Source organism: Sparus aurata, chromosome 6, assembly GCF_900880675.1.
Source record: "Sparus aurata chromosome 6, fSpaAur1.1, whole genome shotgun sequence".
Taxonomy (NCBI): domain Eukaryota; kingdom Metazoa; phylum Chordata; class Actinopteri; order Spariformes; family Sparidae; genus Sparus; species Sparus aurata.
In genome coordinates this window covers 35,355,067-35,374,310 of record NC_044192.1, presented here as the reverse complement: position 1 = coordinate 35,374,310, position 19,244 = coordinate 35,355,067, and the positions used below count along the sequence as shown (strand labels likewise).

Here is a 19,244-nt window from a genome sequence, read left to right as displayed (position 1 = left end):
TTTGTCCATACAAGCCACCACCACAGCTGCTGGGAGTGCCATACCTGGGATTGTCACAGGCTTTAAAGGCGCAATCCTGGATTTTCCCATTATGAAAGCAATATGTGCAAGACCTTGGTGATTGTGCAACAGCAGGTAGTAGGCAGATTTGTTTGAATGAACGACTTCAGTGCAGGTCAGTGTCACACGTCGACACACTGAGACAGAGCGGTTGACAGCAGACAGAGCGGTTGACGGCAGCAGACATCAGACATTGTGGTCGCTCCTAGCTAGCTAACGTTGCTCCTCCTCACTGACTGGAAGTAAATTACTATTGTGCATGGATCCAGTTGTTGTCTGTGTTGTCGGAGCACAGCAGGACAACATTGGTGGTTTTTAAAGTTTTTTATTTATTTATTTTTTAGTCATCGGATTTTTAGATTTTAAGTTTTTAAAGAAAAGCCCGGTGAGCCGCCATGTCAACACTGGACGTTGCCGACTCACCTGGAGAGATGGAACAAACGCTGAACAAGGCATTCAAAAAGATTGCTGACCTTCTCGTGGACATTGAACGGATGTCGAACGAGCTGCAGAAGAAGGATTCCCTGCTGACCACCCTCAGGTCCCGTTTCCCGGCGTTGACCAGCTGGCTGGAGACTTCACAGGCCGGTGAGTTAGCACCACTGAACACCACCTCTGCACTCGGGCACACAGTTCTCTGGGAGCCGTCCTCCTCCGGTCGGCGGCCCGCTTGCTCCACTCCAAATAGGGGGACCCCCTGGACCGAAGTGGTCGTCCGCGGGCGGACGAGGGCTCCAAGCGGGATTCATGGCTGGGCTACTTCTACCCCGAGCCTACAGCTCTCCAACAAGTACATGGCTCTGTCCGTGAGTGAGAAGCCGGCGGCTCGGGACCCGCACCAGGAAACACCACCTGTTCCTGTGGCCACAGACACCATGCCCCCGTTAATGGACACCACAGCCTTTCCTCCACTCACGGCTAGCTGTCCCCCAGCAGGTGGATGTCCATCACGGGGCGGTCCGCCTCCGCCGTCCCGCTCCTTATCCCAGCGCAAGCGGCTCGTCAGGGACGCGGTGCGCTGGCACTCCTCCCGTTCTCCCCACCAGGCGAGGGATCACACCCGGGGCCCTGGTGTGGGTGGCGGGGTGGTTGAGCCGGCTTACTCCCCTGAAGCCCGAGAGGACGCTCCCACAACCCTGGTCATCGGGGACTTAATTGTGAGGCACGTCCGCATGAAGGGGGCGTTCACCATGTCGTTTCCCGGAGCCACCGTTTCGGACATAACGGGGAAAATACCCGACATCCTGAGCTCGCATCCACAGACAAAAAGGATTATCATCCACGCAGGTGCAAATGACATCGCCAAGCAACAGTCCGAACTTTTAAAGCGAGACTTCTCCCACCTTTTTAACATCGTCTCACAGTCCCAGGTGGCTGTTTTTATCTCCGGCCCCACCCCCACCTGCGGCAGAGGGATAGGCAGCTTCAGCAGGCTGCTCAGCCTCAACACCTGGCTCTCCTCTGCCTGCAACTCACACCACGTTGGCTTCGTTAATAACTTTGATGTCTTCTGGGAGAGGCGACATCTTTTTGGGCCAGACGGGCTTTACCTGAACAGGGCAGGTACCCGCATGCTGTCAGCCAACCTGACACACGGCGTACAGCATGCTAACGTTCCCAAACTCACACCAGCTGCTCTGCACAACACTGATTGATGTCCCCCAGGTCCTTGCTCCTATTCATTCAGTTCCACCTCTGATCACCGTATCCACAACACCGGACTTGGACCTCATAGTCTCACCAACATTTCACCCATCCCCGTAATCATTACACTCCATCAGCACATCAGACACCGCCATACCCATTCTGTGAACGTTAATAACCTCAGACCACTCCCAGAACAATCCCCAGTCAACAAGCCACCTGTCACCATCAACATGGCACTTTTTAATGTTCGTTCTCTTTTAAATAGAACTTTTTTAATGAATGATGTGATTTTAGATAGTAAGTTAGACTGTCTTCTTTTAACTGAGACATGGCTTGGCACTGACGCACCCGCTGTTCTCACTGAGGCTTCCCCGCCAAATTTTAATTTTTTATTTTCAACTAGAGAGGGTAGACGAGGGGGTGGGACGGCATCCATTACCATTAGTGTTTTTTAACAGTTACATGTCATTTGAGCACCATGCCTTTACTTTTAGCAGCCCTCCGATTCTCTGCATCAACGTATATAGACCACCCCATCACTCTACTTCTTTTATCAGTGAATTTTCTGACCTGTTATCAATTATCCATACCTCTTATAGCAGGATTTTAATAACTGGTGATTTTAGTATACACATTGATGTTACCTCGGACCCGTTATCCAGAGAGTTTTTAAATCTTTTGAATTGTCTTGATTTTAAGCAGCACGTCATGCAGCCGACTCACAACAGAGGACACACCCTGGACCTGGTCATAAGCCATGGCCTGTCCATCGGTGTGTCCTCTGTTGCCGACCTGGCTGTGTCTGACCACTACTGTGTATTTTTTAACATCACCAGTTTTAACCAAGGGGAGGCCCCGGTGAGAACGGTGAGGAGGCGCTATATAACTTCTGAAGTGGCTGCAAATTTCATGGGGATTTTACAGAGCACACCTGCTGAAATTTTACCTGCACCTTGTAATTTTATCGTTGATAATTTTAACAGTATACTGAAGTCAACTCTTGACTCAGTAGCTCCACTTTTAACAAAAACAATAAAAAGAAAACCTACACCCCCATGGAGAAAAAACAATGAAATCAATGAACTGAAAAGAAAATGCAGGAGTGCAGAGAGAAGATGGAGGAAAAATAAACTGACAGTTCATTACGAGATTTTACATCAGCAACTCAAAAGCTACAATAATGCAGTCAGAAAGGCACGAATTTCCCATTTCTCACAACTCATCACCAACCATAAAAATAACCCCCGACTCCTCTTCTCCACTTTTAATATTTTAACGGCTTCTAACTCTAATAAAGTTTTTAAGACACCCACAGACGATCTTTGCGAGAACTTTGCAGACCACTTCAGAACCAAAATCAAGGACATCAGATCCTGCCTCTTATCCCATCAAGTTTTATCTGTTAACGCATCTGAACTGTTGTCCTTGCCTGAGGAAACACTGGAGAGTTTTGCCCTGGTTGATGCAAGGACACTTGGTCGAGTATTCTCCCAAGTAAACCCAACAACCTGCCCTTTAGACCCAATTCCCACATCACTCTTAAAATCATTTTATGGATTCTTTGAGGAACAGTTTTTAAACATCATGAACTGCTCTCTTCAGATGGGTGTCTTTCCCACCGCCTTCAAAATGGCAGTGGTGAAGCCCCTTCTTAAGAAGAGCAACTTAGACCCCAACGTTTTTGACAACTACCGACCTGTATCCAACTTACCGTTTTTAAGTAAAATTTTAGAAAAACTGGTTTTTAACCAAGTTAATGACTTTTTAAACAGAAATAACATCTTAGAGAAACATCAGTCTGGTTATAGGAGAAACCACAGTACCGAGACAGCACTTGTAAAGATTTTAAATGACATCAGATGGAATTTAGATAACAAAAAGCTCACAGTGTTGGTTCTACTGGATCTAAGCGCTGCTTTTGATACAGTAGACCATCACATTTTATTAAACAGACTCAGCCATCTGGTCGGCCTCTCTGGTACTGTCCTCAACTGGTTTTGTTCCTATCTCACAGATCGATGCTTTTATGTAAGTATGGATACATGCTCCTCAGGAACCCATGAAATTGGATGTGGGGTTCCCCAAGGGTCAATTTTAGGTCCACTTCTTTTTAATCTTTACATGCTTCCTCTTGGGGATGTCATCAGGAGACACGGCATCAGCTTCCATAGTTACGCTGATGACACACAACTGTACATTGCCGTGTCTCCTGATGAAACAGATCAAATTGATGCCCTTCTTAACTGCATTGTAGACATCAAGTCATGGATGGCAGTGAATTTCCTACAGCTCAACCAGGACAAAACTGAGGTTTTAGTTATAGGTCCTGAAGGCCAGAGAGAGAAACTTTTTCCAAAACTACAACACTTTAAACCAACACAATCAGTAAAAAATCTGGGCGTGATTTTTGATTCTGAGCTGAATTTTATTCCACATATCAGAAATATGACAAAAATAGGTTTTTATCATCTTAAGAACATAGCCAGAGTCCGCCCGTTTCTCTCCCAGGCCAGTACGGAGGTGCTAATGCATGCTTTTATTTCCTGTCGCTTAGATTATTGTAATGCCCTGCTCTCTGGTCTTCCCAAAAAGAGTACTCTAAATCTCCAATTATTACAAAACTCAGCCGCACGAGTGCTGACGAGGACCAGAGGGCGGGAGCACATTACACCAGTTTTAGAGTCACTGCATTGGCTCCCTGTGCACTTCAGGATCGATTTTAAGGTTCTTTTACTGGTTTTTAAATGTCTTAACGGCATTGCGCCCTCCTACTTATCTGACCTGCTTTTACCATATCAACACTCGCGGACCCTGAGGTCCTCCGGCTCTGGCCTTTTATCCCTACCAAAACCAAGAACTAAAACCCACGGTGAGGCGGCATTTAGCCACTATGGCCCCCGCTTGTGGAACAGCCTGCCGGAGAACCTCAGGTCTGCAGAGACTGTTGATATTTTTAAGGGAAGGTTAAAGACACACCTTTTTAATCAGGCTTTTAACTAATATTTTAAATTTTTATTCCATTCTTACGTGGTTCTATCGTATATTATGTTGTTGTTCCTATCTTTTTTTTTTTTTTTTTTTAACTATTTTCATCTTAAATAATTTTTAATTTTTTTTTTTTTTATTATTTATCTTCGATACTATTTTATTTATATATTATTATCTTATGCATTTTATCCTTTTAACTGTTCACTTCATTAAATTATCTTTTATCTTATGTTTTTAGTTTTTAAGGGTTAACTCCAGAGTTTCCTCAGGGGGGTCCTCCACACTGGGAGCTGTGTCTGGGATGCTGCTGGGGGTGCTGTCCCTGGGTCCCTTTGGCCCAGCCAGTCGTTGTCTGTCAGGGTCAGGGGGCCTGGGCACTGGTGCCCCCCGTGGCACAGCCTGTGACTCCTCCCAGTGTGGACGGCCCCAAAGGTGGCGTTTCCTCAATCCTCAGTGCCTTGCCATGTCTCCCTATTTCCTGTAGTAAGAGTGTGTGTGTGTGTGTGTGTGTGTGTGTGTATGTGTGTGTACGTATGTGTGCATGTATATAGTACGGAGGGTGGGAGGGAGGGGCTTTCTTTATTATTGTTTTATGTTTCCTGTGTAAAGCACTTTGTGCTACATAGTCATGTATGAAAAGTGCTTTATAAATAAAGTTGATTGATAGGTGACGGTCCCATATCCCTCCTCACTTGCATCCGCAAAATGATGTAACTGGGCGGTGACTATTTCTCCAAAATTGGGAGGTTTCAAACATCTGCTGGTGCTGAAACCATCCAGTGTTTGCAGCTCTTTCACCCAGCCTGTCCATTCCTCAGCAGAAGATGCTGATATAGTATCGTCCCATCCCAGCCGTTTGCGGCACAGGTCTTGAAGGATCCTTTTGGCTATAAAAATCACAGGAGACAAGATTCTAAGAGGATCATAGAACGAGCTGACGGTTGAAAGGTTTCCTCTACAGGTCAATGGCCTATCTGGAAAGGATACACTGAATCCAAATGTGTCAGACTGTGCACACCATCGCACTCCCAGTGCTCTCTCCACTGGCAAAATACCCTGGTCCAAGTCTTGGTCCTTAACCTCTTTTGCTCTTTCTTCCTCTGGTATTGCTGCCAGCAGCTATAACTAGTCCACGTTAAATTTAAGCCTCCTCTAGCACATAGCTCTTTTAGGTCTTCATACAGGCATATAGATTCCTGTTCTGAGGCCACCGAAGCAAGGAGATCATCAACATACCATATCACCTGCTAGCTGAAGAAGTCTTTGTTGTCTTTGGCGCACCTCTGGAGAGCAAAATTAGCACAGCTTGGAGAAGATGTAGCACCAAGCAGATGGAGGCCATCCTGTGCTCCTGGGTAAAGTGTCCATTGGGCCACCATAGCAAATGTAAAAAGTCTGCATCTTCCTCTGGCACTCGGACCAGATGAAACATAGCCTCAATGTCAGACATAAGAACAATGGGTTTCTTTCTGAACGTGGTTACGACACCAATCAATGTGCTTGTGAGGTCCGGTCCTTGAAGGAGATGTGCATTAAGTGAGGCCTCTTTGAATGATGCTGCACAATCAAAAACAACATGTATCTTCTTTTTTTGAGGATGGTATACCCCATGATGAGGGATATGCCAAACCTTGCCATCACTGCGCTCCAAATCTATATCTGGCACTCGCTCTGCAAATCCACTTGCTATGAGGTTATTCATGAATGCAATGTAGTCCTTGTGAAATGATGGCTCTCTTACAAACCTCCTCTTCAGGTTAAGAATGCGTCGCTCGGCGATAATGCGGTTTTGGGCATGCTGATATTTCTGTCTTTAAGAGGCAAAGCAATGCTGTAATTACCATCAACTAATTTCACAGATCTGTCAGCAATTTCCAGGAAACTGCAATCGTCCCTTGGCTTCCCCAGCAGTTCATCGTGGTTGTTCTTGGGGAAGCCTGTCTTAAACTGCTTGTTCCAGAGCTCGTCAAGTGTGATGGCTGAAATTCTATTGACTGTTACTGCTGATTGACATCCAGAGCTATCACTGCATCCACCAAACGGCCCATTTACTGTCCAATCCAGCACCGTCTTAACAGTGTATGGCCCTCCAGCCATGCTCCTGATAACTTCCAGGGGCTTCAAAGCACAAGGAACATTTGTGCCTATCAGAATCTCCACATCTGCATCTATTTCTGACACGCAGACATTCCTCAAGTGAGGCCATTTTCCCAAGTCTTGCTGCTGCGGGATGTTGCTTTTATCAAAAGGCATAGTATTTTGTACAAACAACTTTGGTATTTCATAATATACATCACTGTCCAACCCAGCAACTTCCAATTAAGATGCAACATGACTGTCCACTACTTTCTCTTGTCCCATCATGTGCAGAAGAATCTTTGTTTTCCTCCCAGGAAGACCCAGCTTAGCCATCAGACCCACTGTGCAGAAAGCAAAGTACTTCCTGGATCCAAAAAGGCATATGTTTCAACTGACCTTTGACCCTTACTTGATTTGACTCTGACTGGTACTATGGCAAGTTTACAATCCTGGTCACTGGCCCCAGTGAGACCACTAGTTTGCACTTCAACAATACTGTTGTATTATGCCTTTACAGAGATGCTCTTGTCCTCCATTTCATTTTCCCCTTGATGGATGTGCAACATGCTGGGGTGTTGTGAGCCACATATTATCCATGAAAGACGCTTCCTGCACTCTCTGCTGATGTGTCCAGTGCACAAGCAGCCAAAGCAAACTCCATTAGTTTTCAGGAAATTCATCTTTTCACTGTGAGCTTTCCTCTTGTTGTCTGGTGGAGCCCCTTTAACTGTGGTAACAGTGATGGCAAAACTGCTCCCCCCAACCTTTGAACAAGGCATGAATTTTACTCTGCTGCTCTCCTTGACTGCCATTAGTGTTGGAGCATCCTGTATGTCTCCAAATACAGGGTCCATAACAATCTTCACTTGACGTTCAATGAAGGTTACAATATCAACGAACATAGCTCTGCGTTGACACCTTTCCTGTATGTCACAAGCTGATGTACGCCACTTGTCTCTAAGCTTGTATGGTAGCTTCTTAATCACAGTGAGCATGTTTGCTGATGTATTGACTTCAGACAGATTATATACATCTTTTATGGCATTACAACATGCACAGAAGACTAGCAGACTAACAGACTAGATGCTTGCAAAGCCTTTGTATCTTTTGATTTAATTGATGGCCATGATAATATTTTATTCATGTAAGCAGATGCTATGACGTGATCATCTCTAAAATGTTCATGGAATAACGCCTTTACTGTAGCATATCCATTTCTATCAGTCATATGTTGAACGCTTCTGATCAACTGTTGTGGCTGCCCCCTGGTGTACTGGTCCAGGTAGTGTAGGCAGTCCACTCCCACAGCATGAAAAGTGTGATTTTCGTCCTCGTAAACACCCGGAAATCTCCCTAATTTTCGGCAGTTAACGACAACTTACAGCCTGTGAACGTCGCGTTTGTCTGTGCCACATACTGGCGGAAACGAACCATGACGTATGTGGAGCTCCTAGAGGTGCGAACGGCCCTAATTTGCATATGAATGGCAAATATATATATATGAAAGGTCCAAAGGTCCACCTCATCCTCAGCTAGCACTCTGTCTCGCTTCTAGCAGCTGTAAAAACAATCAATAAAGATGATCAGTACTGCGGAATGCACTGCGTATGGACACAACACATCTATTAATGCACATTTATCCCGCCGGCATAATAGCAACAGCGCCTGAGATCCGCCCACAAAGCTACTTGCGCTTTGCGTTTGATACTTGCGTTTCAGATCGTTAAGATAGGGCCCAACGTCTGCAATGGAGAGTCCAACTTACATCACGTCGTCCGACAACAGTTAACAGTCCGTTAGTGTTTGTGATAAAACTGGACACTGACGACTCACACAGTTCACTGTTAGCTGCTCAACGCCATTAACTCTCGGCTCTTTCTTCCTCGTCACTAAAAAACTAAAATCTCTTAAAATCTCTTAAAAGTCATGAACTCTTACATGTAATGAGAATTACTTTTCAACTTCTTTTAAAACATTCAGAACCCATGGAATTATATTCGTCATAAGTCACACATTTTCAACAGAAATATTTATACATTTTAATATCTTAGTTATCTCAAAATATTTCATGCAAATTTTAACTTCTTAACAACCGGCGTTTTATCTTTAACTTGTTCCCAGGAGAGAGTTTGCGTTTGTATAGCTCACAGCACTTTTTTTTTACATGTTAAAGTCTCCCATAGAATCAGGGGGAGGGGGGTCATGGGGGGACAACTGCCAAGCAAGGCCCACTTCAATTTCAGACAATTCATGGCAGTTTTCGGTGTTGCCTGCAAACTGCTGCGTGCAGTCGCAAACCTGAAATTCCACGTCAATTTACAGTGCTGCATACTGACTATAATCCCACTTTTCATGCAGTGTCCATTGGCGGCCTTTTGTTCTAATCTTGTTCAAATTACTGCATAAAGGCATGATATTGCAATGGATTGCCATCAAAGATCTGAATGTCCCTTTTAGGCAGTGATGCTAGACTTTGCTGCTGCACCAGCATTGATGTTATTTCATTTTGTTTTTCCATTATAGACATCATGTTATGTTCACTGCTGATGTTCCTGAAAGAAGGTGCATTAGCATTATGAAGATGAAACACTGGGGCAATGCATCCTTAGAAACTGTGCTTTGTGGTTTTGTTGGCACTAAAGGCCCCTGATGTAAGTAGTTGGCTCCTTCAGAGTGCTTTGATCTTGCACCTCCAAAGCATGGATTTAAAGTTTTTAGCACAGGCTGTGGTCTTCCTCCATCCTTACCATCTTTATGTGGTACAAAGGCTCTGCGTGGATATTGCATCTTTTCTCAAAATAAGACTCCATGCCAACCAGTTTCTTAGAAGAAGCCCTCCCTACACTTGATCCAGAGGTTCTCAAAAGATTCATCTTGGCCATGGATGTGGCTATCTCTGCTTCAAGTTGGAGCCGTTCCTTTTGTTTCCTTATTTGCTCTTCTTGCTCTTCAAGAGCATGCTTTTCATTGAGCATTTTTTGCCGAGCAAGCAAGGCAGCCATGTCAGCCTCAGCTCTGAGACATGCAGATGCAGTTGATGACACATTAGACTTTATGCTATCTTTGCTATCTCAGTGAAAACACCAAGGCAACACGCTGACTTCCATTCATCAGCAACCATTTCAAACTGTTTCCAACAGACCAACATAACAGCAGAAGCAGGTTACATACCGCTGATCACCATGCGTTGTTGCCGGCTGATGCGCTGTGATGCGTCCATGTGTGCGATTAATCATTCGATTTCCATTTGCTCTGCGTTGATACGTACATTGCTTGTTTGCTCATTCGCCGCTCCGGTCCAGTTTAGTTTGTCTCATTTTGCTGACAATGTTAGACGACTATGGATGGAACAATAGTGGTCGCCGAGAGGCTAAGTGAGGGAAGACTTGCTGGACGCGGTTCTGTATTATAAAAACTAAGCTCCAAAGAAATGCAGAATCACATGTTTATTAAGGCTAAAAACACAGGCAGTGAAAGATCCTCACAAAACCTGAAAAACATCCAAAAACAGTATACTTTAGCGGGCAGCAAAGTAGGACCTTCCCCCTTCACCCTCTCAGTTCATTCATTTTACAACAGGTGAGGAACAGCTGATTTTACTACTCTGCTGACGTACCACCCACCTGACTCCTCCCCGGATGTGACACACAAAAAATAATAGCTGGCACTTACAGTATCCATCAAAGATACATACTAAATGCAATATGCCCATGACCTCTGAACAGTGGACTTGGCCTTTCACACGTGTAACACACAAGAATTAGTCCACCTCTCACATACATACAGGTCCATGCAATTTCTTCATGCCGCTAAACTGATTGGATGAAGTCTTTAACTGCCCTGATGCTGCCAGAGACGATTGCTTTTTTCCTTTCTTTCCAAATGATTTATATTTTGATTGCTTTCTGGATGTTAAGAGATTGTATACACATACATACATACAAAGGGAGAGACAGCAAGCTCAATTTGCGGCAGCGGCACCCAGCTGCGGCATCTCTGGTGGCACCCCCAGATGCCGCAGCTAGGTGCCACTAGCAGTCGCAGCAGGTGCCGCTGTTTGCCTGAGGTGCCACTGCATGCCAGGAGGTGCCACTGTGTGCCGGGAGGTGCCACTGCGTGTCGGGAGGTGCCAGTGCTTGTACCACTGTGCCATATGTTTTTGCGAATATCGGCCACACGCCATTGGCAGGCTGCTTATATTTGCCGACTTTGCTATATAACTTTCAACATGAATGCCAAAAAGTAAAACAGACAGTTTACAGCTACAGCAGATCTACTGATTGCATTTCAGATTTGTCCCTCGCTGTCCACCATCATTCAACATTTGAAGTTGCGCAAGGCACGGGTCGGGCATTGGTAAACATAATGACCGGCCACCGCTGTCAACGTTTTTTATGCCTCTGATTCATGTCTTCATGTCTTCATGTCGCTCCGCAAGAAGTCAATTTATTTGTCACAACGGAACTTCATTCAAAGCAGAGCTCCACCAAAGAGCCTGCAATCGTTGCAGAAGGTTCTCTGATGTGTCAGTGTTTCCCCTACATGCATTCTGCTGCGGGATATTCAGCGCTGCCGCAAAAAGAAATAAAAAATAAAAAAGACATGATTTTTGTCGTTTAATATAATGGGCAAATGGCGAATTTAAGTTGCACACAGTGAAAGCACTACACCCTAAGTTGTCTTGAAATCGATTATTATTGTCATTACTGCTATTTGTATAATTTCTACAAGTCAGCATTTAAGTTGAGTGACTGAAATCCTTGTCATCCTATTCAAAGGCTGCAACAGGCATCCCATCTTACTGGGTTGAAGTTTCTGGGTTGGATATTCGGCGGATATTCACTCGGTTCCAGCCGCAACTTTACTGAGGTTTACCCAGTGTCAGAATTTTGGACGTGTGGGGCGAACTAATTCTTTCTTAGGTGCAGCACACATCGGGACAAACTAAATGTAAAGAGAGACATAGTGGAACCGTATATTTTCCTGCTTTTTTGTCCTTTGCCAATCACACCTATGAGTAGTAGAGGAAGAGGAAGAAGTAGTAATTTAGATGGTTCGCTACTAAAAAACAATCAGTGGGCAATTAACAGTTATCTCTATGCTGTTCAGTGTTTCCTACAGGAAATCTGGTCGTGATTGTGAACACTTCAGTGGCTGGTCAAAACATATTTTGGCCGGTAAAATTTCCCTACCTGCCATTGGTCAAAAATCTAATTTTATACCCTGTACATGACAGTTAATCCTTCTATAATAACCACATCTTGACATGTAAATGTAACAGATGTGTGAATAAAAAACACAAAGGTCGTTTTTATAAATACAGTGATTTTTTTATGATCTAAGTACTAATAATAACAATCATGGAGACAAAAAATTAACAAAGTCTGCAAATCAAGATCAGAAACTGCAGCAGCAGTGAGCCTGCTTTCTTTTTTTCAGCAGTGAAGAGATATACTCCATGACAGAACATTATAGCATATGATAATGTGTACAATAACATTTCATGGTAAAAAAAAAAAGTAAAGTTGCAGCAGGCTACTATTATAAATATGCACCATATATATTTTTCATTATTATTGTTATTAGTAGTAGTAGTAGAAGTAGTACTATTTTTCTTCATATTCTTGACTTTGAATGGGAGCATCTACGCTGCAATTTCCCGTCGGGCATCAATAAAGTATTTCTGATTCTGATTGATACATTATGATGTCAGTTGTCCATATTTAAACTTAAATTTAATGAAAGTATGAAATTTGTGAAATGAATGAAAGTTGACAGTATGGGAGACAGACGTCACATTTACATGTCAGGATCTGGTTATTATAGACGCAGATTAAATATTTAACTGTCATGTATCATCACAGTAACAGCGTTACATACATTAGCAGCTGTAAACACTCATAAAAACATTATAAAATGGTTTGGTGTGGACCTGTATACAGAACATATGAGGAGTAGTTAACGTTTATAATCATCAGAGAACATTACAGACGTTGTTTTTGGTTCTTCTGTTTCCTGAATATATCAGTGACATCTCCCCCCCAACAGCTGCATCTGCCACGACATCCCTCCTGGCACTCCTAGATGCCACGGCAGATGTCACGGGTAGCGGCACAAGCAGTGGACCTCCACCAAACAGCAGCTTCTGCCGCGACATCTCGCCCAAACAGCGGCATTTGCCGGGACATGTGCCGCGACATCCCTGCTGGCACTCCTGGATGCCACGGCAGATGTCACGGGTAGCGGCACAAGCAGTGGCACCTCCCAGCAAACAGTGGCACCTCCCAGCATGCAGTGGCACAAGCACTGGCACCTCCCGGCATGCAGTGGCACAAGCACTGGCACCTCCCGGCACGCAGCGGCACCTGCCGCGACTGCTAGCGGCACCTAGCTATGGCATCTAGGGGTGCCACCAGAGATGCCACAGCTGCGTGCCGCTGCCGCAAATTGAGCCAGCCCCTGCTGATTAAAGGTTGAGGTTGTGCCCAAAACAGCTGAGCCATGGTCATTTTTAGTTATCTACATCTCATTATTGGTCATACTGCCGACAGTTTAGTCTCATGCAAACCCCAATCTTCAAGTGCCTCAAGGAGGGCCTCAATGATGTTTGTGGTGATTGCCCAAATTACATTGCTTATAAAAAAGAAATCGTATTCATTTTTCTTTTCACGCAACTCCACACACCCACTGGCCATGTCAACCAGTGATCTGGCTCCGATTTACCTGCTTCCCGTAAGTACAGCCCTTTGTTTTTCATTTGTTTGAGCCATGAAGTGCATTATGTCTTCTGGTGCTGGCGAGTAAGGAACTAAACCAAGTCCTGCAATCCTTCAGCCTGCCCCAGATATTTTGTGCCATAAAAAGTCTGCGATATATTAACATATATCGTGAGGGTGAGCATGAGCAAAAAAGACAAAAGACAACTGTCTCTGCAGACCCGACTGAAAACAAGCCACTAGTACCTATGAGCCAGTGGAAGCCTGGTGCTCCCTTCCTTTGTTTTATATGTATACTTTTTTGTTTGACTTCTTGTTTTGTTTTGTTTATGAACTTACTGAACTGAAGTGAAATGATAGTGATTGCCGGGAAATCCCGAAGTGGAGTATTTTTGTGTTGACTGAACTGATCCTAACTTTGATTTCTTACTTTTGTTTGCCTAAATATAACTATTTCCCACTTGAATTGGTGGTGTAGTTGAAGTTACTGAAATTGTGTGTTTTATTCACCTGCTCTGCTGTTATTTATCGCTGTGTTTTATGTTTAAGAAATGCATTCAGGGGTATGTGTGTTTTGAGCACGTGTCCCTTGCAGGTGTGATTTTTGATAATTGATTTAAATCTGATCAAACCGCTACATGTTGTCTGCAGTGTGATTTCCAGGAAAGATTTTGTCTGGTTGGGACTTTGATTCATGTTCTCAGTCACACATGACAAGGTGTGAAGTCAAAGACATGTATGAAGTCATGTCCTCTGTTGACCACGTATCGGGTGTCAATGCAGTGCTTTAACTTCTTACCAAACTTTGTAATACAGGTTGGGTATGGCCAACCATCTTGGCAAACACAACTCACCACTCTCCTGCAGCAGCTTTCTCGTTGTAGGGAAGCCCTGACGAGTCGATTACCGAGTCCAGTGGGGTTCCGCAGGTCAAGGATATAAATGTATGATTACTCCATGGAAATGCAATCAAAGTTCATTTGTGTCTTGCCTACCAGTTTATAACAGTTATCATCGAGAGGTGACAGGGAAAAGAACGGAATTGAGCATTTGTAACTGCACTAGGTAACTGACTTTTCAGGGCTTCCCCACAGTGAGCAAGCTGCTGCAGGAAATGTTCTCTTTTTTAATAGAAATCCGGCAAAGCTAGATGTTTGATGCCTCGAACTATGTGCGGGGACCCTATTTGTGCTGTTGCTCTTGCTGTTCTGAGCATTATTGGTGGCTATGAGTGGCTTTTTGACGGCGGTTTCTTGGTGGAGGCATAGACTGCAGTGTATTGTTATCGTGCGGTCTTTTCTGCGGTTGCTAAAACTACATAAGCTAGCGGTCGACAAACTTGATCTCTCGAGGGGGGGTCTCACTCGGTGTCACGGTGTGTTAGACCAATAATTACATTTACGCCGGAATATCCCTTTATGTATAAATTTGATAAGAAATATAACCTGCTATATACAACCTTAACAAGTCACTGTGTCCTTGACAAGGATTGCTTGCTCTTGCAACCGGCAGGCTCACACACTGTTATACTTTCTTTTAAATAAAGGCGCTTCTATAGGGGTGCTACCATGTTTATATGTATGTATGCATTTTATTTCACAGAAGTATGTTGCACAGTACTCTTGGCAATGACAGTATTTTGAAATACTCTAAGTAATACTTGTAATACTTATAAATGTTTGAACCGCCTGCCTTGTACCTGTCACCGGCTCGTTTGAGGGACTTCGGCCCCGCCGCACCTGCCCTCCTCGGCTTTCTCAGCGCGGCGCGAACCTTCGGCTCCTGAAGACGCTGCCTCGGGCTCCACGAACTGCCGAACTGAAGCCCCCGGCTCCCGCCAGGTTTGGGCTGGTGAACTCCAGATCACTGGTAAACAAAATGTTTATCCTGAGGGATTTCTTCAACTCCCATGGCCTGGACTTCCACTGTGTGACAGAGACATGGATCAGTGCCGGTGAGTGCAGCCCTCTGATCAAACTTCTACCTCCTGGCTGTTCGTGGAGGAGGGACGGCGACTGTTTTTGGAAAGGATTTTCATTGTAAGCAGTCTGCTGTCTCATCCTCTTTTTCCAGCTTTGAAGCAAATGTATTTGAGGTGGGTCGCTCTGACCCGGTGCTGTGTGCCGTCATCTACCGACCGCCCAAATACAATAAAGACTTCCTAAATGACTTCTCTGATCTTCTGGCTGAAATTATGCCCAAGTATGATCGTGTCCTCCTTGTAGGGGATTTTAACATTCATGTGTGCTGTCCTGATAAACCGTTGGTGAAGGACTTTTTAAGCCTTATTGACTCTTTTAATTTGGAGCAGTGTGTGTCTGGTCCCACACACGAACATGGACACTCATTAGACCTCGTCCTCTTGTCAAACGTGGAAATCTGTGACAATGTGTTTTCTGATCATTTGCTGATATTGTTTGAAGCTGCTGTCTCCTGTGCTGCAGTTAAATCTGCCGCTCCTGCTCGCTGCCGTCGGATTTTTAACCCTGTCACTGTCGGTCAGTTCTCTGCTGCCTTCAACCAGTTCTGTGTCCCCTCTGACTTAACATCTGCAAACACGGAGGTGCTCAGTTCTTGGTTTCACTCCTCTTGCCGAACCATACTGGACTTTGTGGCTCCATTTAAAACTGTGCAGCCCAAAGCTAAACCTGAGCCCTGGTTCAATGGGAGAACTCGCGCAGCTAGACAGGAGTGCCGCAAAGCTGAACGCAGGTGGAAAAAGGACAAGCTGCAGGTTTTTCGCCAAATCCTAAAAGACTGCTGCCGCTGCTACCAGAGCACTGTTAAAGAGGCCAGAAAAGAGCACCTGTCAAACATTATTGAATCAAATTCTCACAACCCACGTGTGTTATTTAAAAGCATTGAATCTGTTCTTGGCTCACCTCAGCCTGCGTGCACAGAGGAATCCCATGAAATGTGTAATAGCTTCCTGCATTTCTTCATTGATAAGGTTGCTACTGCAAGGGCTCTCATCACCACACCTGCATCTGACCCCTCTGACCATGTTCTTTGCTCAGCTGTGCTTGATTTGTTTGAGCCTGTGTCTCTGATGGCTTTAGAAAATGTGGTTGGCCAGATTAAGCCATCAGGCTCTCCCTGTGACACTGTCCCGCATCACTTTTTTAAAGAGGTATTTTGGGGTGAGATTTGGAGCATGTTAAGACGCTTAAAACACAGTGTAAAGTTCTGACCCCATGCTGTTAGCTGTCAATGCTAACTCTCCGTTCAAGGAGCCCTGTAAGAGGTGGACCAAAAGTGTTTGCGTTTTTCGGTACTTGCAAGTCAAGGGTAGCTTGAGCGATAAAGCTACATGTTGAAATCGACCGAAGTTCTCCTTTAAATTGGACCAAATTGGTGTAATAGTGAAGTCCAGCTTCTTTCACCTGAGGCAGCTGGCAAAGGTGAAGCCCTTTCTTGCACAAAAGCACTTTAAAACAGTAATCCACACCTTCATTACATCTCGGCTGGATTACTGCAATGCACTTTACTTTGGAGTCAGCCAGACCTCCCTCACACGTCTCCAGTTAGTCCAGAACGCTGCTGCTCACCTCTTAACTGGAGCACGTAAGAGGGAGCACATTACTCCCATTCTGGCCTCCCTCCACTGGATGCCTGTGCATTTTAGAGTTCATTTTAAACTCTAAACTCTAAAAGAGATTCTTTTATTTGTTTTTAAATCTTTAAATGGTCTCACCCCACCTTACCTTTCTGAGCTGCTCCACCCTTACGCTCCTGCTCGGTGTCTCAGGTCAACTGACCAGCTGCTCCTGGAGGTACCGAGGTCTAAGCGGAAGCTCAGAGGGGAAAGAGCTTTTTCCATTGCCAGTCCCAAACTTTGGAACGTCCTCCCGCTCCATATCAGACAAGCCCCCTCACTGTCCATTTTTAAAACTCATCTTAAAACCCATTTTTGTTCTTCGGCTTTCAACCCAGCATGAGCCTCTGCTCTTGTTTTAGTGTTTTAGTGTTTTATTGTTTTTATTGTTTTAACATTTTTATTGTTTTATTGTTTTTATTTGTATTTCCTATGTTTTTATGTTTCATGTTCTATTTCTTTTCATGTACAGCACTTTGTCCCAGCTATGGCTGCTTAAAGCGCTTTATAAATAAAGTTGAGTTGAGTTGAGTGATAACAACACAGGTCCCTCACTCAACAAAATAAAGAGAAATGTCCCACAAAGCAACATTACATGACCAAACAAAAGTAACGTAGTAACTGTAACTGTCTTTGGCAACTTATATGAGGATCTCAATCACAACACATTATAACAGCATCCATATTATAAACTGTCTGTGTAGATTGACAGGAGGATACTGGGGAAATACCTTGAAAAAACACAGATGTCATCATCATGACGTGTCCCTTCACGTGTCTTTAGGAGCTGCAGAGCGGGCTTTCTGTGTGAATTACACAGTTGTTCGCCTTCACACCAGTGCTGCTTTTCTCTGTGTGAATGACCAATGGCAGAGAATTGGCGAACCACCGCTGGAAAATGCGGCTGTGTGAAAGGGGCTAGTGATTAAACTGATATTTTTGGATGCATGGCTTATACATCACATTGTTCCTTTGATGTTATATATGGTATCTATATGGTTTGATTTGTTTTGAACTTTTAAAGGTTAATTTGTTTTATTTTGTGCCACTGCATGCCTTGGCCAGGAGTCAATGACTTTCTTAATCTCTGTGGGACCCATCCTACAAAATAATTGTTGAAATAAAGATATTATCAGAACAACATGATTATTCCAGTTACAAAATACTACGGTTTTCTTTAATGCCACAAACCAAGAAAACTTCCATTCTGTGTATTTATAGGGCCAACATGCCTGATAAGTCGTCAGAGGAGAAAGCAAACCTGGCAAAGAAGTTGGCTGAGCAAAGAGCCAAGGGTGTAGAAGGCATCCCTACTACTGCCAAGGTGAGGCACCCAAGAGCATTCATCGACCGTGTAAATAAACCAAAAAATGTTACCCTTTCTAACCTTTAAACTATTTCAATTTCAAATCTGCAGCTGAAAATCGATGAGTTTGAGTCTAATGTTAATGAAGTCAAAGACCCTTTCCCTCCAGCAGATTTTCCTGGTACTGTAAATCCTCATTCCTCCATACTGAATTGTTAATCATATTGTTCCAAATTCAGAGTTGAATGTTACCTTTGTTAACCCCTCCCTTTTTAGGTGATGACGAGGAAGAGGACCCTGAGATCCCAGACAGCCCCAGGCCTCGTCCAATGGCAGATCTTCAGTTGAAGGAGGAAGCAGTGCCGATGCCAGAGGCCAGCTCATTTTTCATCTTTGGACCTCAGAACAAGTATGATACTGGCAATTGTTGGTGTTGATCAGAGGTGGGTAGAGTAGCCAAAAATTGTACTCAAGTAAGAGTATTGTTACTTTAGGATAATATGACTCAAGTACAAGTAGTCATCCAAATAATTACTTGAGTAAGAGTTAGAAAGTATTTAATGAAAAAACTACTCAAGTACTGAGTAACTTCTGATTTATTGTTTCAATAATCAGAGCATGAATGTAATCAAATAGACAAAAACCTACAACCAGCAATGTGCAAATTCTTTAACTAAAAAAATAATTTCATTTTTACAAATAGTATAACAAAAAACATGAATTAAGGCAGATTCAGCCACAAGAAATGGTAAAAACTTCATGACTTTTTTTGTTTAAACTTGTGAAACAGCACAATAGGCTCAGCAGGCAGAGATTATATAGAGGAACACAAACAAGGCAGCCTGTGCATACA

General features: G+C 44.0%; 1 protein-coding gene across 5 annotated transcripts in view; it reads left to right on the top strand.

Annotated features, from left to right (window-relative positions):
- Nucleotides 1-19,244, top strand: part of LOC115583819 (dihydropyridine-sensitive L-type skeletal muscle calcium channel subunit alpha-1-like) — a 277,692-nt gene that overhangs the window by 57,175 nt on the left and 201,273 nt on the right. For all 5 annotated transcript variants that reach the window (XM_030421006.1, XM_030421010.1, XM_030421011.1 and 2 more), the window contains 3 exons: nucleotides 18,307-18,409; nucleotides 18,503-18,572; nucleotides 18,668-18,800. In XM_030421006.1, the coding sequence (XP_030276866.1) occupies nucleotides 18,307-18,409; nucleotides 18,503-18,572; nucleotides 18,668-18,800 (306 nt within the window). The remainder of the gene's footprint in view (nucleotides 1-18,306; nucleotides 18,410-18,502; nucleotides 18,573-18,667; nucleotides 18,801-19,244) is intronic.